This window comes from Perognathus longimembris, chromosome 5, assembly GCF_023159225.1.
Source record: "Perognathus longimembris pacificus isolate PPM17 chromosome 5, ASM2315922v1, whole genome shotgun sequence".
Lineage (NCBI taxonomy): Eukaryota > Metazoa > Chordata > Mammalia > Rodentia > Heteromyidae > Perognathus > Perognathus longimembris.
The window spans coordinates 74,764,728-74,792,480 of record NC_063165.1 but is presented as its reverse complement, the minus strand read 5'-3'; the positions used below and the strand labels follow the sequence as shown (position 1 = coordinate 74,792,480).

The window sequence follows — 27,753 nt, the reverse complement described above, 5'->3', positions numbered from 1 at the left end:
TGATTTTGACTAGAGAAAATAAAGGAAGACTGGAGTGGATATTGGAGATTTTGCCCAGTTACAATACAACACACCATACAAGGGAAGTTTTGATTGTGGACAAGAACAGTGGTTCTACCAGTAGCGGTCCTGAGCAACCAGCTCCATACATTGTTCTTTCTACCAAATATTCACTCAGGGCATAAGAAAGACTCTTGTTTGTGGATCCACATTGGCTCCTCGGTCTACCTCAGCTGCAGCTGCAAGAAGGAAGCCCTGGAGCATCCCTGTCCTGCCTGGAGCCATTCTTAAGTTCTTGGTAGAGCCAGTTCAGACTAGACTTACTGAGAGCTGATGGAGGCCCAGGCCACTCCCTTTGTGAAAGGCTTTGCTTGGAGGGAGGAAGAGGAAATAAAGAGGAAACGGTGGCAAATTTTCAGTGTTTAAATCATGAGTGTTTAACAGTACTTTGAAACAGGACTGTGAACACACACAAAAAAAAATCAACCTAACAGTGTTCTTTGCAGATTTTTATTTTTAAAAAAATATCGAAGCTTTTAGGCAGTTGCTTAGTGGCATGCAATTTTAAGTCCTAACATCCTGGGTACATATTCTCCTGTCAGAGGATTGGCCCAAAGACACCCTGGAGTCTCTGCACCCCCAGACATTGCTCTGCCAGCCACAACCCGGTTGCTTGCCAGGTCTCCTGGGATAGCCGACCCTGTCGTCTCTTTATGTCCCCGCCAGCAGGGGGCTCCCGCGGCCTTCCTCCCACTGAGGCCACTACAGTCCTAGCCGGGCCCGGGGCGGTTCTGCCTGCGCCTCCCTGGGGCGCACAAGACTGAGGGAGAGGCTAAACAAGGTGCACGAGCAGCCTCGACCGTCTGGAGCAGTCATCCCAGGGTGGGTGCAGCCGCCTTAGGGCGGGGCGCGGCAGGTGCCTGAGCGGGATTGGCTGGGGGCGTGCCTGGGGGCGGGGCCTTCCGCGCAGCCACGCCCTCGCGGCAGTCACTCGTGGTGGAGCGCCGCAGTTGTGGGAGCGGGATTGGCTGGGGGCGTGTCGGTGGGCGCGGCCTGTCGCGCGCAGCCACGCCCTCGCGCCGCTCGGGGGACGTTGAGCGAGCGCCAGCCGCGGGGAGTGTGCGACGGCTAGAGGTGGCGGGCCGCGTCTCCCGCTTCGCTTCCCTGCCTGGGGCTGGGTGGTCGACGCCGCCGCTCCGCTTCCCGGCTTCCTGGCTTCCCGGCTTCCCCGCGGGGCGCTCCGCAGATGGGAAGAGGAAGATTTCCCTGACAGGAGTTGAGAGGTGAGGTTTCTCGGCCAGGGACGCGCGAGCCTCGCTGCTTCTGGGTGGGGACCGCGAAGCCCGGGGCGGCGACCGGCTGAGGTGGGCGTGGGCCGGGGTGCGGGCCCTCCCTCCGGGGAGACGCTTCCCAGACCTCGCTGGCGACGGGTGGAGCGGGCGGTCGTGGTCGTCCCCGGTTCCCGGGCGTCCGGCGGGGACCGCGGGCCGGGGAGCTCCCCCCCGCTGAAGCGCCTTTCTACCTGCGCAGGTGGCGGCGCGAGGTGGCCGGGGCGCGACCCCGCACCGCGAGGGGACCGCACCGACCCGGCCTGGGGAAGGCCGCGCAGCCGCTGTGCCCTCGCCTGCGCAAAATGACCAGGTAAGGGGAGGTGGCTCCTATCCGGAGATAGCCCTCACCCTCGCAAAGGACGTACCGTGGTTTCTATCTAAACATACTTAAATACATAAGTATATAGACACATACATTCATTTAGAAGCGGCGTTTGTGTGTGGTACACCGGGACTAAAGTTACTGGAACTTGTCAGTGGGGTTCGAATGTAAGAATCACCAAGAATGGCAACCTGTAAAAACAGTGTAATCGCCAGAATTAGCTAGAGATGCAGTTTGTGGACCTTGATTGGATCCTGATTTGGTGAATATTTTTTAAATTGAGATAATGAAGGAAACTTGTACCTGATTGTTGGATAGTACTTTACTTGCTTTGGGTTTGGTTGTTTTTTGTTTGTTGGTTTGTTGGGTTTTTTTTTGCAATTATAACTATTTTGTTTATGCTAGTCTAGCGTTTGAAGTCAGGGCCTCAGCTTGCCTGCTACCATTTAAGCCACATTCCCAGCCCTCATTATGGTTTTTAAAAACCCCTATCTTCTAGGGTTACTGGTCTAAGGGTAAACGATGGAAATCTGCTTCAAAATAATCCTGTTTAGAGGAGCCAAGGGGATGGGAGATTAGCCTTGAATTATTCTTAGTTGGAGCTGAACTAGGACGTGCAAGTCTCCACCATTATTTCTATTTCTGTGTAGTTTGGACATTTTCCTTTAAAACTAGCACCACTGCCCCTTTTTGCAGAAGGTACGTTTGGCACTAGAGATAGTTCTAGTCCTTCCGCAGTACTTATTTCTTGTAAACTGCCTCTCTAGGCTGGCTATCAAAAGACTTCTTTTTTTTCCTTTCTGGGAGGTGCTGATTTATTTTGCTCAGAAAGTTCGGGATGTTTGTAAGGGTGTCAGAGCTGAGAGGATCAAGTTGATGCAGGTGGATGCTGGCTCAGCCTTTTCCACACAAAGGGCTTAGCACGCTTGGGGAACCCATTGCCTCCACTCAGGAGAGTTGTATGAAATGTGTTAGCAGTTTTTCCCAGTTGCCCAAGTCCCAAGTTATACTCATCAACAAACAGGGGGTAATACTAGGGATGTGCTCAGTGGTTGAGCACGTGTGTTCATATGTGCTCTGGGTCCTGGGTTCAATCCCCACCTCTAGGGAAAAAGAAGTCAATAAATAAGAGGCTAGTGTCACCCACACCTATACACCACTAGAAGCATTGTACATATCAAAGGAAATCTCATAAGGTAAGTTAGGACCTATTCACAGTTTTAAAAGGTATCTGTGTTTCTCTGTTTATCTCTGCTAATTTGCTTCAGCTATCATGACTTGTTTTAATTAGCAAAGAACTGACGCCTAAAATTGTTCCAGGGTATATGTCATTTTTTTTCCCTTTCTAAGTATCCTGTTTGGGATTGGGGGCAACATCTATGTGGTCATCCAACTTGGAATTTTATAATTCCTACCTACTCATATTATTAGTGATTTGCAAAAATATTAGCTCTAGGAGGGACCTGTTGAAATTCAGTAGAAGGAGGAGGGGGAGACATATGCCTGAAAGATTAATCTACAGTTTTTAGTAGCCTCCTTGCAGCAGAATCAAATGCCAAATAAATGATAATCTGTGGTAATTAAAAGTTAAAGTGTCACTAGGTGCTGGTAGTTCACACCTGTAATCCTAGCTACTCAGGAGGCTGAGATTCAAGGATCCTGGTTCAAAACCAGCCTGGGCAGGAAAGTCCATGAAACGTATCTCTAATTAAGCACCCAAAAAGCCAGAAGTGGAGCTGTGGCTCAAGGGGTGGAATGCTAGTCTTGAGCAAAAAAGCACAAGGATGGGGCTCAGGCCCTATGTTTAAGCTTCCAGACCACACACACACACACACACACACACACGCACACGCACACACACGCATACGCACACGCACACACACGCACAAAGTTGAAGTGTCAGACAAATGCTCTCAGCCATCTGAGTTCACTAGTATAAAAGAAGTAAAGATCTCCTCAAAAAATAAAATATATACTGGGAATTGAACTCAGGGTTGTTCTTCCACTTGAACCATTCCCCAAGCCCTTTTTGCTTTTAGTTTGGTTTGCTTTGCCTGGGCTGACCTCAGATCTTCCTACCACCTCTCAAGTAGCTGAAATTACAGCTGAAATCCATACCCAGTCAGAAGTTGTAAAGTTGTTTTTAAGTTTCAGCTGAGGGATATTCCAACACATGTACAAACTTTACAGCAAAATGTGAGAAAATAATAAGAATCAACAAAAAATTCCCTTAGTGCTGGAAAACCGTGAATTCATGCTAGTACTTTAGTGAAATCATTTGGCTTCTGGTTCAGTTTTCTCTGTATGAATTTAAAAATGCGGGGGCTGGGAATATGGCCTAGTGGCAAGAGTGCCTGCCTCGTATACATGAAGCCCTGGATTCGATTCCCCAGCACTACATATATAGAAAATGGCCAGAAGTGGCGCTGTGGCTCAAGTGGCAGAGTGCTAGCCTTGAGCAAACAGAAGCCAGGGACAGTGCTCAGGCCCTGAGTCCAAGCCCCAGGACTGGCACAAAAAACAAAACAAAACAAAACAAAACAAAAATAATGAATTTAAAAATGCAACTTTCAGTGACTTTTCTACCTCAGTTTCCTTGCCAGTTCCCTAAAACAATAGAACTTAGAAACTTGCCAGGGGGGCCCTAGGTGACCTGGCAATGACCTAACACTTCTCTGGATGCTAGACTGGGACCCTGGGGAGTTCATTGCTAAAAGCCATTTAAAGGAATTACCACAGTGTGACACCCTGGTCTTTCTACTTTATGCCATGGAAGGGGATAAACACATTAGAAAAGCAAATTGCTCCTTTGTTGCCCTAGAAATGACAGGAAAGGGTGTTGGCAAACCAATGAGCACTATTCTACATTTGTAAGCACTTGGCTGCCCGCCACAGCACCAGGCGGGTGGGTTGGCTTTTAGTAGAGGGTACAGTGAAATCACAGAAGACTAAGACTTGCCTTCATTGTCATTTCCTTACGGGTCTGGCCGAAGGAAGCCTTAACATTTACTAAGAGTCACAGTAGTCTTCACATACTGTTTATTGGGGGAGAACTGAGACAGGGTCTCACTACGCAGCTCAGACTGGCCATGAACTCATGGTCCTCCTTCCTCAGCCTCAGGAATTAGAAGCTTGTACAACCATGCCCAGCCATGCTTTCAAAGTACACAAATCTGAATTGGGTATTATGGCCCCTTTTTTGAAGATGGAAATTGAGACAGGTTACTAATTTGCTTGAGGACTTGAATCTAGTAAATGAAGAGCTCAGATTCAAAGTTGGCTGTTTGTGGCCCCAAGGTCTGTTGTTATCTCCACACTCTGCAGTTCTGGGCCTTCAGCAAGCACTACAGCTGCACTCCCAAGGGGCCAGACAGGCTGTCTTTCACCATTTCCTGCCACCCTGACATCCAGGCCATGGGGCCACTCACAACCAGAGGAGGTGTTCTATCAGCCACACTGAAAACCAGAAGATCCCAAATGTTCTGTCCCCAAGAATGACATCAGGCAGTAATGGAGCAACTGCTTTAGGGAGGATTAGTGCATCCCAGATCCTTCTAGCCTTCACTGCTCCCCAAAATCTCCCTGGCCTTTGCATTGTGCTGCTTCTCTTACCGTGTGGTCACCAAGGAGAGATGGAGAAACCCTTGGTCTTTGGGGAAATTTTTGCTACCCTTGAAGTAGAACACAAATGGAAGCCGTGTGTGAACAGGCCTCAATAGGGAAAAGGAATGCGCCCTCTGAGTGGCAGGCTGGGCTTGTGTGCTAGACTCCAGGAACCACTTGGAGCCCCAGCGGTGCTTAGCTCAGGAGCTGCCCTGAGCTGGGCACCAGCCACTCTGATGACTTCCAGAGGCGTGGCTCTCCTTGTCCCCTCCGCCTACCTCACTGCTGCTAATGACAAACCTGCTCTCCACACCACCTAGCCAATGCCTCTCAGAAAGCTGCACAGGCTCAGAGGGGCCCCAGCCTTCAGGAGGTTATGCAAGAGTCCAAGGGTGGCTTCATTTCCTGCCTTGAGATTTCCGGTGTCACTGCCCAGAGGTTCTCACCCCAGCATGTACCTGGAATCTCATTCCAGTTTCAGTTCTATCTAGATCTATTTCCTCCTGAATTCACTCTTTCCTCCCTGTCCAGTTCTGAGAGTTCACAAGCCTGTGGGGAGGGGGTGGGGAGAAGAAACCCCACAAAATTGAGCCTGTAGAGCCAGGTGCAGGTAGCTCACACCTCTAATCCTAGCTACTCGAGGCTGAGATCTGAGGATCACTGATCAAAGCCAGCCCTGGGCAGGAAATTCCATGAGACTCTTCTCCAGTCAACCAGCAAGAAATGCAGCTGTGGCTCAAGTGGTAGAGCACTATCTTGAGTGGAAAAAAAAACTAAGGGATAGCACCCAGTCCCTGAGCTCAAGCCCCAGTTCCAGGACAAAAAAAAAAACCAACTTGTTGGCTGGTTTTGAGGAAAGGCCGGGTGCTATTTTGAAGCCTTTGGTGCTGTAACTGTCAGGATTCCTGTGGACATGTCCTAATGTGATAAGAAAGGTAAGCCCACCAGTGGAGTGATCTTGTTTAGACTGAAAGTAGAGGGAGATGCGTTGTGTAGTAGATGCTGGATCCTTTCAGAAGCTATGTGGGTTTTAAGTTTGTGGGTGTGTGCTTCCTAGCTGTACCAGTGTGAACAAACACAGCCTAGACAAAGCAATGGAAGTGGACCAGCCACCACTGGGGTTGATGTTTACCACTGTGTGTCATCAACTTATTATTTTAGCCTGCCTACCTCCTTTCCCCTCATTTCCAGTGGTCATCAGAGTGCCTGCCTTGTCACCGAGCTGAGGGTGAAATGGTACACTGGAGCCCCCCTCCCCAAGCTTGCCTCAGCAACAATCACTGTGGGTCCCTGTGGTTGGCTGAGCCTGCCTCCTTTACCTTCACTTTATGGGGGGTAGTTCCTCCCAATAATGTTAGATAAGCTCTAACTTCTATATTGAGTAAGCTGCCATGTGCTCTTAGGGAAATATTCTCCAGGACAAATGCTGCAGTATTTGCTGCTGCAGCCGCTCTGGAATGAATGAGAATGGGCTTAAACCTTCAGCTTTGAACTCGGGCCTCTGGATCTGTTGTTTGGCGATGAAAATCTTTTCAGACTACAAAAGCAGCAGAATCCCCTGGCAGTCATGTGGATATAAACTCCACCCCGTTTGCAGAAGTGCAGGCTGGTGTCAGCATGGAAGAAGAATTGGACCCAGGGGCCCTACCCCCTAAATGTGCCACCACCTGCCTGAGGGCCCTGCTATCAGCTCACAAGACTGAGGTGCCAGGTCCAAGTTTCAGGATTCCTGACACACAGCCAAGGAAGTGGCTGGCTTTTTGTTTTGCCCTTATTATCTTTTTTTTTTTTTTTGCCAGTCCTGGGCTTTTGGACTCAGGGCCTGAGCGCTGTCCCTGGCTTCTTTTTGCTCAAGGCTAGCACTCTGCCACTTGAGCCACAGTGCCACTTCTGGCCATTTTCTGTATATTTGGTGCTGGGGAATCGAACCCAGGGCTTCAAGTATACAAGCAAGCGCTCTTGCCACTAGGCCATATCCCCAGCCCCTTCCCTTATTATCTTACAGAGCAGAATTGCTGGGTTGAGTTTACTATCACCTAATGTTTACATATGCAATATATTGACTCCTCTACATCTATCTATTTGGTCTTTAACCAGTGATGTGGTGGTCTGGTCTCCAGTCCTGCCTATACAGAGAAGTGGGAGTGAGCAAAAATTCATGCCAGAGATAACCCCAAAATGGGAACATGGGATGGGCTTTATTTGACCTTATCAGAGTAACTAGTTCTTATTTCTTTAAGCCTAATGAGTGGTCCCATTCTGGGTAGAGAGAGGGAGAAAGCTGAGCTGTTGCTAGAAATCTGGACGCATCCACTGTGTTCATACATGAGTCTCACAGAAGTGAGTAAATGTCCAGGAGGGGTTGTGCTTCCCCTCACCCCCTCCAAATGGCTGAGCAGATGTTGATATCTCCAATGCAGGTGCATTCAGCAAGGGGTGTGGGAGGAGTTGAGGTGGTGAGCTTTGAGCCTCCTTCTCCCCCTGTACAAACCCATTGCTTCTGTCTTGCCTGCCTCACTCAGTGCTCTGCCGCGCTGCTGTTCTGCCTCACTCCCAGCTAGGTGTTCTAGGGAGAAATCCAGCATCCCGTGTGTTCCCAGGCCTATTCCTTTCTCTCTAGTCTTGAGTGGTTTTCTCTCTCCTCCCCTTCCTCTGCCACTTTCCATTGGTAGCCTTGCCTCCCAATCCCAACTCCACCCTCCTCCAACTTAAGAATCCTGGAAAGCCTAAGCGGGGTGGGGGGAACCTTTAAACCCCATATGATGATTAATCTTGTCACCTTGCTTGGGTTGAGAGACACCTAGGAGATTAGGAAAGCACACTTCACAGAGTACAGTTCTGTGTCTATGCTCTCTTCCTTCTGGTCCATTGTGAGGTGGTTGTAGTTTCCTCCACTGTGCCATTCCCTAAGGATGTTTCTGCCCTGCCGTGGAAGCCAGCCACCGTGAACTAAAGCTTGTGAAACTGTGATACAAAACAAACCTTTCCTCCTTCAAGTTGATTTTTTTCAGCCATTTGTCACAGCAACAAAGTCTGACTAACACATCATCACCACTCAGAGAGCATTACTATTTTGTCCTGTTTCTTTGCTGTTTTGCTTTTGCATAGACTTAATGAATTTAACATTTTATAAACATTTAATTCATCTGATGTTAGCACTTAAACATAGCTGTCATACTGTAATGAAAATTTATCATTACATTCTCCATGTCTTTTTTGAAATAATTTTACATTTTATAAAATGTCTTCTATATATTTTATAATTTACAAACTTGATAAAGTTTCATAAACATACAAATATTCTTTACTTTTCCTTTGTAAAATATTTTAATGGGTTTCTTTGGGGGTGTTGGGGGTTTTGTTTGCTTGTTTTTGGAGTTTTTTGTTTTGTTTTGTTTTGTTTTTGGTGCTGGTACTGAGGCTTGAACTCAAGGCCTGGGGGGCTGTTCCTTAGTTTTTATCTCAAGGCTGTTGCGCTATCACATGAGCCACAGCTCCACGTCTGGCTTTTTCATAGTTAAGAGTCTTTTCTGCTCATGTGAGCCACTGGTGCCCAGCCATTTCAGACTTTTTTTTTGCCATTCTCTTAAAATTGGACAGCTGGGGTGGCAGCACAGTTGTAGAGCTTTTGTTAGCATGTGTGAGACTCTGGGTTCCAACACTGCAGACAATTAGGGTAAGAAAATAATAAAACAAGTAGAGAACAAGGTGGTTGCTTCTTTTAAGTGTTACAAATCATTCTAAGTTGAATATGATAAATGTTTGATTCTGATATTTGAGATGGATCCCTATAATTAGCCAACTCCACACCATAAGAATAATTATCCAAGTCTAAGGTTTTGAAGGATACACGTAGAATAACTAAGTCAAAGGTTGTGAAGGATAATTTTTTTCTTACTACAAAAGTACTAAAATTTTAGAGTGACAAACATAAGAAATAAATACACACCCATAGTCTCAGCAGTGAGAGTCTGCTAGGGTAGCTTGGTCTGCCCCTGTGGCACCTTGCTTTTCTATTGTGAGCCAGCAGCAGAGGTGCTCTTCTCCCTAGAATGCAGACTCTCAGGCCACCTTGCTATATTGAATTAAGATCCCTTTTTAAGTGATATCCGTCTTCAAGTATGAGAAGAACTGATGTACAATGGCTTTCCAGTCCCACAGGGCTTGGTAAGTACACACACACTTACAGTATAGGTGTACATAGATGGTTTTACTACTCACCGGGTACTGGGCTAACACCGTGTGGCTCACTGGTTTTCAGCCTTCCCCCTCCCATACCATGACTGTGAGAACCAGTGTATTCTGTCCTTGACCTTGATTGAGTGATCAGTAGACTCGGGAATGATCACTTCTGCTGTAACAGGCTTTGCCACACATGCCATTATCTCGTTTCTATCAGCAAACATCATAGTTGGCAGTGTTCTCCTGTTTAATTTTTCCCGGGAGCTTTCCTATTAAAGCAACAAGGAAGCATTCCATGTACTGACTGTATTGTAATTCATTTGACTACTTTCCTGTTGTTAGGCAATACACTGTTTTGACTTCTTTGTGGGGCAGGATATTTTTGGAGTTCACTGAGCCGGCTGCTCCCACAGTGGTTCCTTTCTTCACCTCTGATTACTTCCTTGTGATGAATTTTTGGAATGTCAATACTAGTTCAAAAGTACAGACAGGGTACTGGGGGTTCATGTCTGTAATACTAGCTACTCGGGAGACTGGATTTGTGGGACATGGTTTAAAGCTAGCCTGGGCAGGAAATCTCTAAGCACCAAAAAAGCCCAAGGTAGAGCCATGGCTCAAGTGGTAAAGCACTAGCCTTGAACACCAAAGCTCAGGGACAGTGCCCATGTCCTGAGTTCAAGTTACAGAACTGGAAAAAACAAACAAAAGAAGACACAGACATTTAAGTGCTCTTTAAAATGTCTCATACAGGCTGGGACTGTGAGTTAGTGGTTGAGTGCTTGCCTAGCATGCATGAAGGCTTGGGTTCGATTCCTCAGTACTACATAAGCAGAAAAAGCTGGAAGTGGCACTGTGGCTCAAGTGGCAGAGTGCTAGCCTTAAGCAGAAAGAAGCCAGGGACAGTGCTCAGACCCTGAGCTCAAGCCCCAGGACTGGCAAAAAGAAAAAAGCCATGCATGTAGAAAGTGCCCTACCAGGCCTAGTAGTGTGGGGGACAGATTTCCTCCATCCTCACCATGCCTGCAGGCCTGGCTTGGGCCTGCTCTGCTCTACTCCAAGGGAAAGAAAAGGAACAGAGAGATGGACAGCAGTGTGTGGTGGCAAAGTCCTCTCTTCCTCGGCTGAGCCATAACAGATGCTACTGAGCAGGCAGCAGCCCCTTCAGGGATGGGCCTGACATGCATAGAGGCCAGATAGGACTTTCCCAGAAGTCCAAATATCCCAGGACCTGATTGGAACCAAACTTGTTTTTGCTTCCGAAGTCTGAGACTGTTAGGTTATCTAATGCTTCTTTCCTCTCTTGAAATCAGGGTCCTCACATTAAGTAGACTTTATTCTGGAAGGTATCCTCAGACTCTTACTCTGTCTCTATATATCATTTACTGCATTACTATTATATCAGTGATTTAGGTGGAATTTGAACTTGAATACCTGAACTATAGTTTTTTTGTTTTTGTTTTTTTCAGTTTATTATTATAAAGGTGACAGAGGGATTTCAATTACATGAGTCAGATATTGAGTACATTTCCTTTCATATAGTGGTCTTCGTGCCTCCCTCCTGTACCCTCCCTCCAACCCACCCAAAGATATACATTTGAATATACTACATAAAGAAAATAAAACAACCATCAAAAAATAAAACATCTAAAAACTAAAAAAGAGGCACTTAGACATTGCACCTTTACACTTCTCTTTTGAATATCCTCTTTTGGTCTCACTGTGTGTGAATAGCTAGACTCATATAATTTATCATATCTCAGTATATTTTAGACCTAATTTCCACATATCAGAGAGAACATGCACCATATGTCTCTCTGAGCTTGGCTTACGTGATTTGCTGAACTATATTTTTGATCCTTAAAAAATACTTTGGAAGAAATGAGTAAATGAATATAGGAAGAAATGATTGTAAATGAATTATGAAGAATAAGTGAATTTATATTTCATAATATGTATGTGAGATGTTTTGTATATGCTACATGGCCTAATTAAAACATTTAAAACAGTGTTAAATCGGGCTGGGGATATGGCCTAGTGGCAAGAGTGCTTGCCTCGTATACATGAGGCCCTGGGTTTGATTCCCCAGCACCACATATACAGAAAATGGCCAGAAATGGCACTGTGGCTCAAGTGGCAGAGTGCTAGCCTTGAGCAAGAAGAAGCCAGGGACAGTGCTCAGGCCCTGAGTCCAAGCCTCAGGACTGGCCAAAAAAAACAACAAAACAGTGTTAAATCAGTTTTATAGTCATTGTTACATGTTAAGGTGACCAGATAGTCACACAGACAGCAGACACGTGTACCTTCTAAATGTGAGATTCATTGAGTTTGAGTTTGTCTTGTAGTAAATCTCATGAGGTAGGGACATTTTGGGCATTGATAAATGCATAGTAAGTATTGAGTTTACTGTGTTGCTGTCAGTCTCCCTGCTTTGGACAGAACTGGTCTGATTTCTAGCACCGTAAATGAGCTCTGCCTATTTTGGAGCTTTCTGTAAGTGCAATGCAACATACATAGAAGAATGAAGTGACTTCCTCTGTTCAGCTGTTTCTGAGATTCATGCCTGTGATGGCATATTTCAATAGTTCTCTACTAGTAACTACTATATCATTCTTTGAATATATCATAATTTACTCATTCTCCTCTGACCATTTGTGTTGTTTACAAGTTTTAGCTCTTATGAATAAGGACGCTACAAAAGCTTCTTATACGACTTTTTTGCCAGTCCTGGGGCTTGAACCCAGGACCTGAGCACTGTCCCTGGCTTCTTTTTGCTCAAAGCTAGCACTCTACCACTTTGAGCCACAGCACCACTTCTGGCTTTTTTCTGTACATGTGGTGCTGAGAATTGAACCCAGGGCTTCATGCATGCTAGGCAAGCACTCTATCACTCAGCTACATTCCCAGCCCCTTATATGACTCTTAAAAAAACTATTTTATTGAAGTATAGTTTATCTGCTATAAATCTACCTATTTAAATTCATAATTTTGTGATTTTAAAGTTTATATGTATTTGTGTGTCCATCACCATAATTCAGGTTTGGAAGTGTGGGGGGGTACTTAATTCATTGATCCACTAATGGGCACATGAATTGCTTCTGGCTACTATGAATCGTATTGTTCTACTCATAACTTAGCTCTCAGTTCACAAGAGTGTCAAGTTTGTTTAACTTCTTAAGAACTGCCAACCTGTTTTCCAAAAGTGGCCCTCCGGTGCCAAAGTCCCTGTAACAGTGTGTGAGGCTTTTGATTTTGGTTATTTGGAGTTTCACAGGACTTTTCTGTCCAGGCTAGCTTTGAACCACGATCTCAGATCTCAGCCTTCTGAGTAGCTAGGCTTACAGGTGTGAGCCATTGGCACCCAGCTCTGGCTTAACTTTTTTGTTAATGCCTTTTTTTTTTTTTTTTGGCCAGTCCTGGGCCTTGGACTCAGGGCCCGAGCACCGTCCCTGGCTTCTTCCCGCTCAAGGCTAGCACTCTGCCACTTGAGTCACAGCGCCGCTTCTGGCCGTTTTCTGTATATGTGGTGCTGGGGAATCGAACCTAGGGCCTCGTGTATCCGAGGCAGGCACTCTTGCCGCTAGGCTATATCCCCAGCCCTGTTAATGCCTTTTAAAGAAAAAAAATTAAACTTTGATGAAATCTACAGTATTGATTCCTTTTACAGTTTTAGGGTCAATATCATAACTAAAACCTAGATTGCTTAACTCATACAAAATTAATAAATAAATTAGCCATTCTGGCAGAAGTTGCTTGTCACTATGTTGTTGCTTTTTTTTTTTTTATAAAGATTAATGCTGTTGAATTCCTTTTGGGGTGTTATTGACTATACATTTTCCTTTTGAAGCATCTGTTCAAATATTTTGCCCATTTTTATTTTGAATTTTTCATTTACTATTGATTTGTCACACTTCTTGTATATATAGTCTTATAGTGTAGACACAAGTATGGACACAAGTCATTTGTTGGTCTCAGTCTCCTGAGTAGCTAGGATTACAGGCATGAGTGACCAGCACCTGGTACACATTTTTAATGAGCTATCTTTACCAATTTTTATATTTCATATTTTGAGGGCCTCTCCTTAAGAACTTTTGACTTGTTCTTAGGTTGTCAAGATGATTTGGCTGTGTGTCAAGATGGCAGAACAGAGGCGCCTGTCACTCCCCCCCTCCACCAAGAAGAACCAGAACAGCAGCTGGCAGGCTGCATTTTAAGGTGGGTGACCATGGGAGAACACTGGAAACAAACAAGAAAAGGCCTAGAATTTCATTACATTCGGATGCCTAGGACATCAGCATAGCACAAAATAATATCCTGGAACCTAGCACCCCAGCTCCATAGTTAGAGGGGAGAGAGACTCCCCTTTGCAAGGGGAAGAGTAGCAAAGCCCTGGTAAGGTCTCTAAGCAGGGGTGCTGGCATTCCTAAGTTACTGAAACTTTTTCAGGTTACGTACATAATCTGTCTTGCTTGGATGAAGGATCTCATGTCTCTCATGAGCCCCAGAGTGCTATCATGAGGAGCTATCTCAAGAAGTGTTATCTATCACCTGGATTTGGATTAGTCTTGGGGTCCGAAACCCTGATATTCCCATCTCTAGGAGTCCACACTTATGGTGGGGAGTTGGCTCCTGAATCCTCCTAAGATTTCTGGTCACCCTGCATTGTAGGGGACAGGTGTTATTCCATAGAGGAAAAGAGAAGGTCACCTGTGAAACTAAGACTGTGGCTCTTTCCCCCATAAGGGAGGCTGACCTCCCAGGGCCTGGCCTGCCACCACATGTGGACACAACCCTGTGCTGGGGCTGAATGTGGGCTCCCATGTGGAACCGGCCTTCCCCACTGGGCCGTACTCAGGTTTCTGCTGCTGACAGGGCATAGAGGGTACTGCAGTTCTCACTGCTGCCTGGACCACAGGGGCAGGCAAGGGGCCTGCAAGCAACTCCTCCATCCCGCCATTAGCTGTTCCTAGGTGCCCGTAGTTCAGGGGCCCTGGAGAGGAACTTTGCTCGGCTCTGGCTAAAGTCCTGCTCCTGATGGCACTGGCCAGGCTTGTCCTGCCACCCCACCTGGCTCAAGCACTGGCCACACTCTGCTGTCTAGACAAATGATCATTAGAGATGATTTTGAAAACAACAACAACAAACACCTTATATAGCTAACAAGTCAGGAAACCTAGAAGAAATAGGCACAGTTCTAGATACATGATACCAAAACTGAGCCAAGAGGATTAAACAAAAAATACGTCCGAGTAACTAGACCAATATCAGCTAATGAAATTGAACCAGTAATTAAAAGTCTCATAACAACAGCAAGCCACTGAGCTGGGGGCTTGGCGCCAGTGGTAAAGCAGTGGGAGACTCAGCCCTCACTCTGTGGGGTCTGTCTAGCAAGCCTGAAGCCCTGAGATCAAACCCTAGTACTTCTGTTTTGTTTTGTTTTTTGCCAGTCCTGGGGCTTGGACTCTGGGCCTGAGCACTGTCCCTGGCTTCTTTTTTTGCTCAAGGCTAGCACTCTGCCACTTGAGCCACAGTGCCACTTCTGGCCATTTTCTGTATATGTGGTGCTGGGGAATCGAACCCAGGGCCTCATGTATATGAATTAGACACTCTTGCCTCTAGGCCATATCCCCAGCCCAAACCCTAGTACTTCTATGAGGGGAAAAAAATAAAAGAAAATTAAATGGCTTCACTGCTAAATTATACCAGGCCATAAAGAATGCCAGATCATCTAAACTATTACATAGAATTGAAAAGGAGAGAATCCTTCTAAACACTTTCTGTGAGACCACCACTACTTTCATGAAAACTACAGACTGTGATCCCTGAAGACTATAGACAAGTTCTCCACAAAATAACTATCAAATTCAATGGCTTATCAGGAGGTTGATTCTCCATGATCCAGTTGGTTTTATCTCAGGGATGCAACATAGTTCAATGATGAATAGAATTTTATTTTTATTCATTGAGGAATAAACATTTTATGATCTTGCTTGAAAGTATTTGATAAAATTTGCCATCTCTTCATGATGAAGTCTTGAACTTACTAAGTGTAGGACTACAACATGAGAGCTATATATGACATGACCACAATAAACATTATACCAAATGAGAAAAATCTGAAACTATTCCCTCTAAGACCAGGAATGAGATGCAGGTATCCACATTTATTACTTTTATTCAATATGGTACTAAAATTTTAGCCAGAACAATTACGCTTATTTGCAGATACTCTTCTACACTTAGAAAAACCTAAAGATTCCACAAAAAGACTATTAGAACTAATTAACAAATTTAGTAAATTTACAAAAGTAACATACAGAAATCAAGACCAGCTATGATGTACATGCCTGTAATCCAAGTGCTCAGGGCGATCTTGAGTTTGAGACCAGCCTGGGCTATATATATAGCAAGTTTAAAGCTAACTTGAGTTTCTAGATTCTCGTATTCTCTATTTAATCTTTGACTCTAATTCCTGATGCAGAACTTTTAAAGACCTCTGTAATTTCTTGATAGTGATAATGATGACCTCCTAAAGTCCTGGGGATTTCCTGGCTAAGGAAGCATCTTTTGTACTGACATAACAGATGTTTTCCTGTACAACCTCTGAATGGGATCTTGTCAGGATAGCTACCATGTGATTAGAGGGTCTCATCCCACCCTCCATCAAGGCAGGGAGAGGGGCTGAAAGGGGTGTTAATTACCAGTGATCAATAACGTAATCCATCAGGCCTCTGTAGAGAAGCTGCCATAAAATCAAAAAGGACAGGAGTCAGAAAGCTGAGGTAGCACCCCCAGAGAGGCCAAGACGCCTTCTACCTGCCTGCTGCTGTATGTCTCTCCATCTGTCTGATCTTAGGTAAAACGTTTCTTTGGGTTTTGTGAGCTGCTACGGCAAATCCAGTGAAGCAGAGGAGAGGCTCATGGGAACTCCCAATTTATAATGGGTTGGTCAGAGGTGCAGCTCATGTGTGTGTAGTTGGAATCTGAAATGAGAAGTCTCGGGGGACTCAACCCTGAATCTTCTCCAGGAAGAATTAGAATTGACTAATATGACACGCTCAGTTGTCTGCTGGAGAACTGCATTTTCTGTAAGGAAAATCTCACACACTTCTGGTGTTAGAAATGTGTATAAGAAGAGCTAGCAAAAAAATACTTTTCTTTAGAAATCTCTTTCCTTGATGGGCATGACGCATGCCTGTGAACCAGCACTTAGGAGGGAGGCCGGGGCAGGAAGATCATGAGTTTAAGGCCAGCCTGGACTACACAGCAAGAGCCAAAAGAAAATCCAAAAGAAAACAACTCTTTTTTTCCCCCTTAAGTTTGAAGGAGAGATGATAATCGTTGAGAGCCTGGAGTCCGCTCTAGCTTGGACTAACCCTCTTCTGTTCATGTGGTTTGAATATCCTGTATTTGCTCATGTCTTTAGATATATTTCTGTTTAGTGCCACCTGTCACAGGTAATGAACTCCTATCTCATTAACTCAGAACATGATTAATGATGTTACATGCTGCCACCCAAAGTTAGGCTAGATGAACATGGGCAGAGAATTGTCAGTGAATTAGATGGTCATGGTGTGAGGGAGAGATATATGAAAATGTATATCACCAGAATTTTAATTCACAAGGAAACCTAAGCATTGGGTAAAAACGAATGACAGCTGCATGGAACAATGAATCCTATCAGCATAACCTAATTTTTAAAGGCAGTTGCAAGGATCTGGAGGGAGCAAGGCACATATTCCTTCCATGGGCGATTGATTTAATTCTCAACCGTTCATTATTAACAACCCAGGGAAACACACGTTAGCCTAGATGGTAACACTGTTAGGTTAGGAAGGTCATACAGAGCCATTGCTAAGGGTATATGCCGGGACGCGGTAACTCTTAACATAGCCCCAGCTCATCACTTTTGATCCATAACTGGTGCTGTGTTAGGAGATCTGTTTGTGTGCCAGAAATATTGGAAACAGAGTTGAGTAACCTGGATACATTGGGTGTTTCTAAATTGGGCAAAATCAAATGAAGGCTAATTAATTTAGTAGGCCGTTCAAAGCAGAGAACAATTGGCTGTGTGCCTCTTCCTGGCAGAAGCAGCCTCGTGCTGTGGCGAGGCCCTTGCGCAGCAGCTGTGGAGCAGGCGGCTCTGCACGCTGCACGCTGCACGCTGCACGCGGCACGCAGCACGCTGCATTGTCAGCAGGGCTCTGGCTATGAATTCTTCTGCGAGCCTGAAGAACAGGCAAGAGACAGAGTCAGCCCATGATTTGCAGTACTGAACTATGCGTAGCACATAAAGAACACAGCACAACACTTCTGCAGGGAGAGGTAGGGGAGAGAACAAGACACACATTTAAGTTTAGACATAAGGTCAAGAGGAGACAGGAGTTCAGACTTGAGATGTCTATTAGAGGTAGCCATTCTGGTTGCTGAGCATTCTTTCACTGTTGCCATAGGCTAATGGCAACTCCCTCCAGTCCTGAGCCCCCAGCCCTCTAAGCAGAGGCTTAGAGCTCTAAGCCTTGAGAACTGGACAATTAGGACTCCAGGCTTCAGATGTCAGAGACTCAATGCCTCTGGCCTCCAACCAAAGGCTTATTGCTCTGAGCTGTGGGAGCCCAGCAGCAAGTGACAGCTTGTAGCCTTGCTGTCAGGACCTCACTCTTAGCCTCTGTGGGTGACTGCAGCTCCCTGGGACCCTCCCAGTGGCCAGGCCTGCAGCCTTGTTGCCTTCTCAAGTCTGACTCCCACCTCTCTAGCCACCTCAACAGCTCTAGGTCTCTGCTCCGGGCCACTCTCTTCAGTCGCCCTCTAGCGACTGCTGCTGAGCATGCAGTCTGTAGCGCGCTCCTGGTGCAACCAGCTCTGACACAAGGGGCAGGCAGGGCAGGCAGGGCAGGCAGGGCAGGCATGGCTTGCTTAGCTGGTCATGTATGCTGGCTGTCAGGGTGGAGGAGGTGCTCTGCCCCACTGGATCTGGAACTGCTGTGTGAGGTCCAGCAGCCGCAGGCAGGGTCCTGTAAAGGTCATCTGAAGCTGTCACATGTGGGACAAAGGCTCCCATCCATACACGGTGCCTGGTGCTGAGGTAAAAAGCAGAGTCCTCTGAAGCAGAACCTTGAGATCAGTGGTCATGAAAACTGCGGTGACTTCCAGGGCTGGAATAAAGTCTCCTCAGGGATTGAATTGGGATTTCTTGTGGACATTCGGCTAGATTGGCACATTTTCCTGAACATCAGCCTCAGCTGTCATGGTGACAGCTTGAAGTGATAGTTGCCATGCTCTCCATGAAAATGTCAGTGCTGGAGTTGCACTGGCCGCTGCATCTTCAGGAGCCACTGAGTCACTGTTTTTAATCCCAGAATCACCAGGCAGCAATGGGAGTGCTGATCCATCTTCTGTTCAGCCTGGCCCAGGACAGTTGCTCAGTTCCATTCCTGGGCAGCTCTGCTATAGAAATTAGGTGTTCCGGTATGTGCCTATAATCCCAACATTGGCATTGTTGAGGCAGAAAGGTTTTGCCATAGGCCATAAAACCAAAAATTACTCTAAGAGCTTACCCATGACAGCACTAATCATTTCAGACAGAAACATTAGTGTTCCCAACATAGATCTAACAAAACTGGTCTGAAATTAACATCCTCAGAAAGCCTGTGTAACTACCCTTAAATCCCAGCCACACACAGGGGCATAGGTGTTTCATTATCAAATCGAGCAGCAGCCAAGTGGGTTTACTGGGGTTGGACTGTAGTTATTCTGTCAGTAAGAGACACTGCAGGCCACTGGCCATGTAGTTCAGAAGCCTTTGGAACTGGTGGGAGAAACTGGAGAAAATTTTGGAGCATGGGCTATAGAAGCCCTGGAATATTATAAACAGAGCTTAATAGATGATTCTGAATACTCAATAATGCAGACAGAAAAGACTGAATTCCTAGTTCAGATGGGAACAAGGACTCTTTGGGAATTTGGCTAGAAGCCATTTGTGTTCCATGTTGGAAAAAGAAAAACTTGTGTGCATTTTGTCCATACCCCAAGACATTGAGGGAGGCTAGATTTAAACATGATGAGCTTGTTAATATTGGGGCAGGGGAAGTTCAAGGCTGCCTTGGCAGTCCGTGAGTAAAAAGCAGAAAGGCTTGAAAACCTTGAACTTTGCCTGAGGTGAGGAAAGGTTGACAACGTTGGGAGTAAGGAAAATGTGAATGTTGAAAAGATTAGTGCCAGTAAAAAGAAGAAGCAAGTACTTTGCACTGGGTCACTAGGAAAGATGCCTGGTGAGTCAGCAGGACCCCTCCCACACAGGCTCGATGAAGGGTACACTCATTAGAAAGGATGCCCTGAGAACAGTTCCTCCAGGTACTCTGCTCTCACATGGCGTGTCAAGATGTTTCCCCAGATCCTATTTCACCTTGCTCAGCCCAAGGGGGCTGGCTACTGCTCAGCCCGGTAGCTGTGACCCTGAGGTCATTATACAGTGCTGGTTTGGAGGCTTCCACCCAGCCTTCAGAGGAAGTGGGAGGCCAGCGCGTGCAGCCGGGCCTGAAGCCCTCCACACATTCCAATAGGTGTGTGAGCGCCAAGTCAGGTACAGTGAAGATTCCAGAAGTTAGAGGGGCCAGGAACAAGATCAGCTGCAGCAATGAGTGCAGCAAAGTCCAGGAGGAGAGGCCCCGTGGGCCACCACTGGCAACACTCAGGAGTCAGGCTGCCCACGCCTTTGGAGCCCACGTTGTGGAGCCCATGGCTGCATTTGGACGTGCATTCGCTTTGGTGGTGCTTATGCGCCTGTGCCCTGAACACACTTCATGTAGCAAGGGCTCAGGCTCTCACCATTCTTCCACTGTTTTCCAGCCTTAGACTTCTGTCACCAGAGGTTTATTCTTTTCTCTTTTTTTGCCAGTCCTGGGGCTTGAACTCAGGGTCTGGGCACTGTCCCTGAGCTTTTGCTCAAGGCTAGCACTCTACCACTTGAGCTACAGCGCCACTTCTAGGGTCATCCTCCTGGAGTCCCCCCAAACTTAAGTCATCTCAGAACCTGAGAATATGTCCTTATTTGGAAAGATCTGGCAAATTTGAGGTGTTTGGGTGAAATTAGCATATGGGCAAATGGACTTGGTGATTCATAAATACAGTGATGGTGTTCAGATAAGCTGGGGGAAAGGGAGGCACAGGGAAGACCACGCAAAGATGAGCTCAGCCTTACCTTGCCATCACCACGAATGCCAGGCTCTTCCTCCCAAAGCTGGAACTGGCAAGCAAGGGTTCTCCTCTGGGAACATCAAAGGAGGACGCTACTTGAACCCTCATTTCCAATTTCTAGCTTCCAGAACTGTGCGAGTTTTACATTTCCAATGTTTTAAGCCATAGTTTAAGTGTTATTCCCAGTGGTAATTTGTTATGGCAGCCCTAGGAAGCTAACATATCTTCCAGAGTCAAAGACCTTTTCCCTGCTCCCTAGAAATTTGTTTTACCTCTATATATAGTTGTATGGTCCAAAGCAATAGTCTTATTTTTGTGTGTATAGTGTTGGGTGAGGGTCAAGATTCATGGTTTCTCCTTATGGATGATCACTTCCCAGCCACCTGTAGAAAGACTCTGCCTCTTTTGTTGAAAGTCAATGGACTATAGTATAGATGCATTTCTTCTGAAGTCTTTTCTGTTTCATCAATTTACAATTTTTCTTCTTTTTTTTTGCCAGTCCTGGGCCTTGAACTCAAGACCTGAGCACTGTCCTGGCTTCTTTTTGCTCAAGGCTAGTACTCTACCACTTGAGCCACAGTGCCACTCCAGGCTTTTTCTGTTTATGTGGTGCTAAGGAATCGAACCCAGGGCTTCATGTATGCGAGGCAAGCACTCTATCACTAAGCCATATTCCCAGCCCCATCAACTAATAATTTTTCTAACCTCACACTATCTTGTCTATATAGCAAATCTAATGGGTTTAATAAATCCTCCAAGTTTATTCTTAAGAAATGTTTTCAAGTCAGATGCTAGTGGCTCATATCTGAAACCCTAGCTACTCAGGAGGCTGAGATCTGAGAATCATGGTTTAAAGCCAGCCAGGACAGGAAAGTTAGAGATTACAACTCCAATTAAACAACAAAAGAGCAGGACTGGAAGCCTGGTGCAGGTAGAGAATTCCAGCTGTGAGCAAGCAAGTCAAGTGAGAGCTTATGGTTCTCCCGAGCTCAACCCCTGGGTAACAAACAGAAAAGTTTTCACTCAACTAGGACCTTTGTTTTTCCATATAAATTGTAAATTAGCTTGCTAATTTCTACAAAGTAAGTATACTGAGTCTTCCAGACCAAGGTTTATCTGTTCACTAATTTAGTTCTGCAATGTTTATAAACTTACAGAATGCTCCTATGTGCTTAGGCACTTATACCTAAGTGTGTTTTATTTTATGATACTGTAAATTATTTTTCCAGGTGTTTCTAGTATTGCAGAGAAGTACGGGTTTTTGTTAATCTGCAGCATTGCAAAATTCACTTGTTATATTTCCTTCTATTGTAGATGCCTTAGATTTTCCACCCACAAATAAAGCCAGCTAGCTCCACTGCTTCTCCCCCAGCGGCGGATGGTGGCCTTCCCTACTGCGCAGGTGTGGACCTCCAACCCTGCGCTCAGCAGGGGAGTAACTGCTCTGGGGGAGGCAGCTTCCCATCCATCGCTAGGCATTGCCTAAATACCTCTTATTGGTTCTTAATTGCTTCTTATTCTGGTTGGTAAAGTTCCCATCTAATACTTGTTAATGAGCTTTTATCTTGTTGGATTTTGTTAAATGCTTCTGCATTTATTCAGTCCACTATATCATTTTTCTCCTTTAGACTCTTAAAATGGTCAATTACATGAATTTTTTTTTCTAATGTTAAGCTGAGCATGCATTAACTATGATGTATTGCTCTTTTTGTATGTTGATTAAGCTTGCTAGTATCTTCTTAAGGCTGGTTGACTGATTGACGTTTCTTTAGACAGGTGTCCCTACATGCCTAGAACTTTTTTTTTTGCCAGTCATGGGGCTTGAACTCAGGGCCTGAGCACTGTCCCTGGCTTCTTTTTGCTCAAGGATAGCACTCTACCATTTGAGCCACAGTGCCCCTTCTGGCTTTTTCTATATACGTAGTGCTGAGGAATCGAACCCAGGGCTTCATGTATACGAGGCAAACACTCTACCACTAGGTCATATTCCCACCCCTGCCTAGAACTTCTGATCTTCCTGCCTCTGTCTCTCAAATGATGCCCTGTTAGGATGCTGATTTATAACTGAATGTCTTTGGTTTTGGTATGAGGGTAATTCTAATATTAGGTGTGTTGGGAAGCATTTCCCTTCTGTTCTCTTTAAGCTTATGACTTCAAATCCGTGAAGACATAGGAGTATGGACATGGTCTTGGACGGTGTTACCAGAGAGTGAGTGCAAGAGCCCTGGTCCTTGCGGACGCAACATGAAGCATAGTGGAAGTGACAGGAAAGCCTTTTAAGGAAAGGAGTATGATGACAGCATTTTAGGAACCCGGACCAAAACTCCAGGAGTTGCACACAAGCTCAGCCCCTCACCACTATATGCCAAACAGAATGGTGAAGGGCAGAGAAAGAATGCTTATTATGTGGAGTGAGCATGTTACACAAAGATGGCATTTTAGTTTCTCTCCAACCTCTTCAGGGGAGAAGTATTCATGTTGAACAGCGTGTTGCCGGTGTGGTCCTCCCCGTGTGGGCTCCATCAGATGAGGGAGGGTCTGTCCTGAGAGGCTCTGCTGTTCCTTGGCGGTGATTTTCCTTATTGATTCCAAGGTGACTGAAGGGACTGTGGAGAGAATGGCTTAGAGTAAAGAGTACAAGATGGCGGCAGGGAAGGCAAGCTTTTCACCTGCTCTTAGTTAATTGATGGGCCCAAGAATGCTTTTTGCTTTTCAGCACCAAGTTTAACTATCTCCCTCAGTATGTGCTACATAATGCTTTCAGCAGACTGTAGGTCTAGGTGAGAACAGCATTAGTATTTGGAGTTTGAGTATGTACTGAAATTGCCCGTGGGAAACTCCTGTCCCCAGCTCCAGCCTCTGTGGGACTGAGATCACGGGTGACACAGGACGTTTGATTATGGCACGGGACTTCTTCAGACATTCCACTGCCACCCCTGAGGGCTCTCTGCAGTCATTTCTCCCTTTAAGGGCCTGAGGCTGTGAAGAAGGTTCCATTTGGCTTTTCTTTGCACATCCCCTTGCTTGTGTGGTCCCCAGCTGCTTCAGAAGAACCGGTCTTGCATTGCTTTTTGTTTTCTCTTAATATTGTTCATCCTTGCTGGTCTTTTTTTGTTTTGTTTTGTTCATTACCTTGAATATCCTTGAGGACAAGAGTTTTTTTAAGTCAAGCATGTTTAAGGAGTGAGCAGTTTATTATTTATTCCTATGGTGCTAAGCAATCACTCTACCACTGAGCTACATGGGTGGTCCCATCTGTGCTGGTCATTACATACATTCAACCTCCTTTGAGCTTAATAGTTTTCGCTAGAAAAGTAATTCTTCTACATTAAGAGACATTTTTAATAGCTGTATACACACACCTCTGTAATTTCTACGCTATCCTATATCATGAAGATGTACCACATATTCGCACATTATTATTTTGGTGGCTTGAACTCAGGGCCTGGGTGCTGCCCCTGAGTCTTTTTGCTCAAAGCTAGCACTCTACCTCTCCAGCTCCACTTACGGCTTTTTTGGTCGTTATTGGAGGTAATTCTCACAGACTTTCCTGCCTGGGCTAGCTTTGAACCTCGACCCTGAGATCTCAGCCTCCCGAGTAGCTAGGTTTACAGGTGTGAGCTGCTGGCTCCCAGCTACATATTACTCTCAACCTACCTCCTGCTGTTGACACATGCAGGTGAGTTTGCTGTGTTCTGTTCTGCTGTGGTGGTAGGGGTGGAAGCCTGGACTTGGGACTCGCACACGTGCTTGGCAGCATTCCACCTTGAGCTACATTTCTCAAATCTCCTTCCTTTTCTTCCATCCTTTCCTCTCTACCTTCTTTATTTTCTCTTATCTGCTTTCAAATCACCTGAGTCTCGACTGCGGCTCCTTTTCCTACCTTTATTTGGGTGGGGAAGCTGCTAGGTATTAAGCCTAGGGCCTTACACATCCTTTACCCACTTACCAAATCCAAGCCCAATCCTTCCTTCCTTCCTTCCTTCCTTCCTTTCTTCCTTCCTTTCCTCCTTCCCTCTCCAGCTGCCATACCCAAAAGCACAGCCAGAGGCTCCATCTGCCCATCTTTACCTGTGTTCCCACTGCCTGTTTTAAGTTCCCGAGCTTCAGAGAAGGCTGCCATCTGGACAGAAAGGTGTGAAGATGGAGGAAGGCGCAGGCACAGCCTGTCAGCATCCCGTGCCTGCAGGGAGCCCAGCACAGGGAGGGCCGAGGCGGTGGCTCTGAGCATCAGGATAACCTATTTTAGGCATGCGTTTTGCCTCCAGCGAGTATGCCTTTTCTCTGTGTCTTTGACAAGCTGTTAGGGTAAAAATTAGGTGCATATATATTGATAGGGCTAACCTGAAAACTGGAGTAACTAAATATAAGTTTTAGTGTTAAAATTATAGCAGCTTCTAAACCCTGGTGATGACTCCATGCTAGAGGGCTGCACCCCCACCCGTGAGACTAGTTTCTTGTAGTTTGACATTTAAAAATGTAGGGAGCCCTTGTTCACCTCTATACCTGGGTAACAACCATGGTAACGGACAGTAAAAAATGATCATAGTCATACACTATAGAAATAACCATAATAGTAGTAGAAATGCCATGGTAACTGTTGGGTTGGTCTACTTATGATTGAGTACTGGATTGTTCCGGCCCGCTCAAGCTTGCTTAGTGGTAATGGGAAAACATGGTCAATGCATTTGTTCAAATAAAGTTGGTACTAGGTCAGCCTGACCGCAATATTCTGCTTCTGTAAACAACTTGCTTAACCCATTTGTGACTTGCTCTACCCCCTGCACTAACCCCCTGCTTCAGTGCTACTTGACCACCTGCTGTCAATTCCTGATATCAAGGCCAGTTCCCAATATCAAAGCCAAAATTGATCATTGAAAGGGTAGATAGCCAATAGAAATAGGACAAGACTTGTTTGCTAAATGCCATCCAATCAAGTATCTGCCAAGTTGGAAATAGCTTGCCCCTGTTGTAATCACAATAAAAACCCTGCCTATCTGAGGGTCGTAGCTCTCAATCCAGATCCGGTGACGGTTGGGAGTCCAGGCTCGAGCTTGCAATAAAGACTCTCATGCGCTTGCATCGGTATTGGCTCCTTGGTGGTCTTTGGGGACTGGAAATCTGGCATAACAATATATATATAGCTAGATATAGATATAGATATATCTATCTCATTTGGCTGAAAGACCTCAAAGTTCTGGACCATCTGGGCCTCAAAAAATGATCAAAGTAGATACATTCTTAATTGAGAATCTATACTTGATTTTCTTTTGTTTTTTGCCAGTCCTGGGGCTTGAATTCAGGGTCTGAGCACTGTCCCTGCCTTCTTTTTGCTCAAGGCTAGCATTCTGCCACTTGAGCCACAGCACCACTTCCGGCTTTTTCTATATATGTGGTGCTGAGGAATCAAACCCAGGGCTTCATGTATGCGAGACAAGCACTCTTGCCATTAGGCCATATTCCCAGCCCAAGAAGCTATACTTTCTACTGATATCTTTCACTGCTCAGGAGGATTGGATTAGAGAATAGAGGTGCTTGCTGTGGAATGTGTTCACGTAAACAGCATCAAGGTAACGACTGCTCTTCACTCTTTGCAGGGATGGAAGATGGAAAGAAGTGTCATTTTATCCATGGATTGCAATAGGTCTTCTTGAAATTTAACTATGCCAGCCCTCTCCTCAGAGAACCTTCCTCAGTACCAGCTACACGCACCAAACCAACCCCTAGATGTTGACTGTATGCTGCTCTTGATCATACTTGGGAAAATACTATTAAATATCCTCACACTAGGAATGAGAAGAAAAGGCACCAACCAAAATTTTATGGACTACTTTTGCATTTCACTAGCACTCATCGATCTTGTTCTTTTAGTAAATATTTCCATTATATCCTACTTCAGGGATTTTGTATTTTTAGGCATTAGGTTTACTAAATACCACATCTGCCTGTTGACGCAGATTGTTTCCCTCACTTATGGCCTTTTGCATTATCCAGTTTTCGTAATAGCTTATATAGATTATTGCTTGAATTTCTCCAGGACTCCGAAGCTGTCGTCCAAGGGTCAAAGGTTATTTTATTTGTCTATAGTCATTTTAATTTGGATTTCAGTCCTGGCTTACGTTCTGGGAGATCCAGCTATCCACCAAAGCCTGGAGGCACAGGGTGTCTCCTACCAGTGTCCGTCCTACGTCAGCTCTCAGAGTTACTGGCTCTCCGTTTCTATGATGTTGCTTTTGTCTGGGGCATTTATAACCTCTTGGTCAGAAGTCCTGACTTTGATTCAGGCTGTGAGAATAACTTCCTATATGAACGACACCATCCTGTATTTTCCCTTCTCCCCACACAATAGCTACACTGGGAACTCTAAAAAGACCCTCACGCCCAAGCTCACTGTCTGCTTTCTTGGAACCTGGTTGCCGTTTGTGCTGCTTCAGGCGGTCATGCTCTTCCTCAACGTGCAGATGCCGGCCTACATTGAGATGAATGTTCCCTGGCTGTACTTTGTCAACAGTTTTCTCATTGCTACCGTTTGTTGGTTTAATTGTCATGAAGTTTATTTAAAAGATTCTGTATTTCCTGTGGATCCCTTTGTCAACTGGAAATGCTGCTTCATCCCGCTTATGATTCATCATCTTGAGCAAACTGAAAAGCCTATATCAGTAATAATTTGTTAGTGTTGCTACGTTAAAACTACAATACAAATCCTAGTTTACAAACCAGAAAGAATGGCGGCTCAGGACATAACCCGAATGGAAGCTCTTGTTGCCTAACTTTTCCATCTTTTCAGCACGTGTCTTTTGAGGCTTTATTATTTACTGAATAATCTTAAAGATAATGTCAAAAAAATTATGCCTCTTCAGGAACACTGTATATTTGTTATTAATACAGAAGTAAAATAAGTTAACATACATTTGGTCATACTGATGTTTGCTTTACCCCACAATGATGTAAAAAGCTCTATAAATCTAAGATTTCACTGCCAACTTTAAGACATGAATCTAAACATTTTATCAAATTTAGAACAAGAAAATCAAGACCATTTTCCTCAAACAGTTTGGTGTAAATTTTAAGGGGAAAACTGGGTCATTTTAAATTTAGATAATTAAAAAAAACTTTAAATCT

The 27,753-nt window shown here is 45.3% G+C and overlaps 1 protein-coding gene across 2 annotated transcripts; it reads left to right on the top strand.

The window, feature by feature from the left end:
- Positions 1-1,103: 1,103 nt before the first annotated feature.
- On the top strand, positions 1,104-27,753 carry Gpr160 (G protein-coupled receptor 160). 2 transcript variants are annotated; one of them, XM_048347145.1, is made up of 4 exons: positions 1,104-1,327; positions 1,531-1,641; positions 13,542-13,650; positions 26,229-27,753. In XM_048347145.1, the coding sequence occupies exon 4, from the start codon at positions 26,295-26,297 to the stop codon at positions 27,303-27,305; it is 1,011 nt and encodes a 336-aa protein (XP_048203102.1). In that variant the 5' UTR covers positions 1,104-1,327; positions 1,531-1,641; positions 13,542-13,650; positions 26,229-26,294; the 3' UTR covers positions 27,306-27,753. The 2 variants fall into 2 exon arrangements, with proteins under 2 accessions (XP_048203102.1, XP_048203101.1); XM_048347144.1 differs by lacking the exon at positions 1,104-1,327 and having other exon boundaries at positions 1,483-1,641.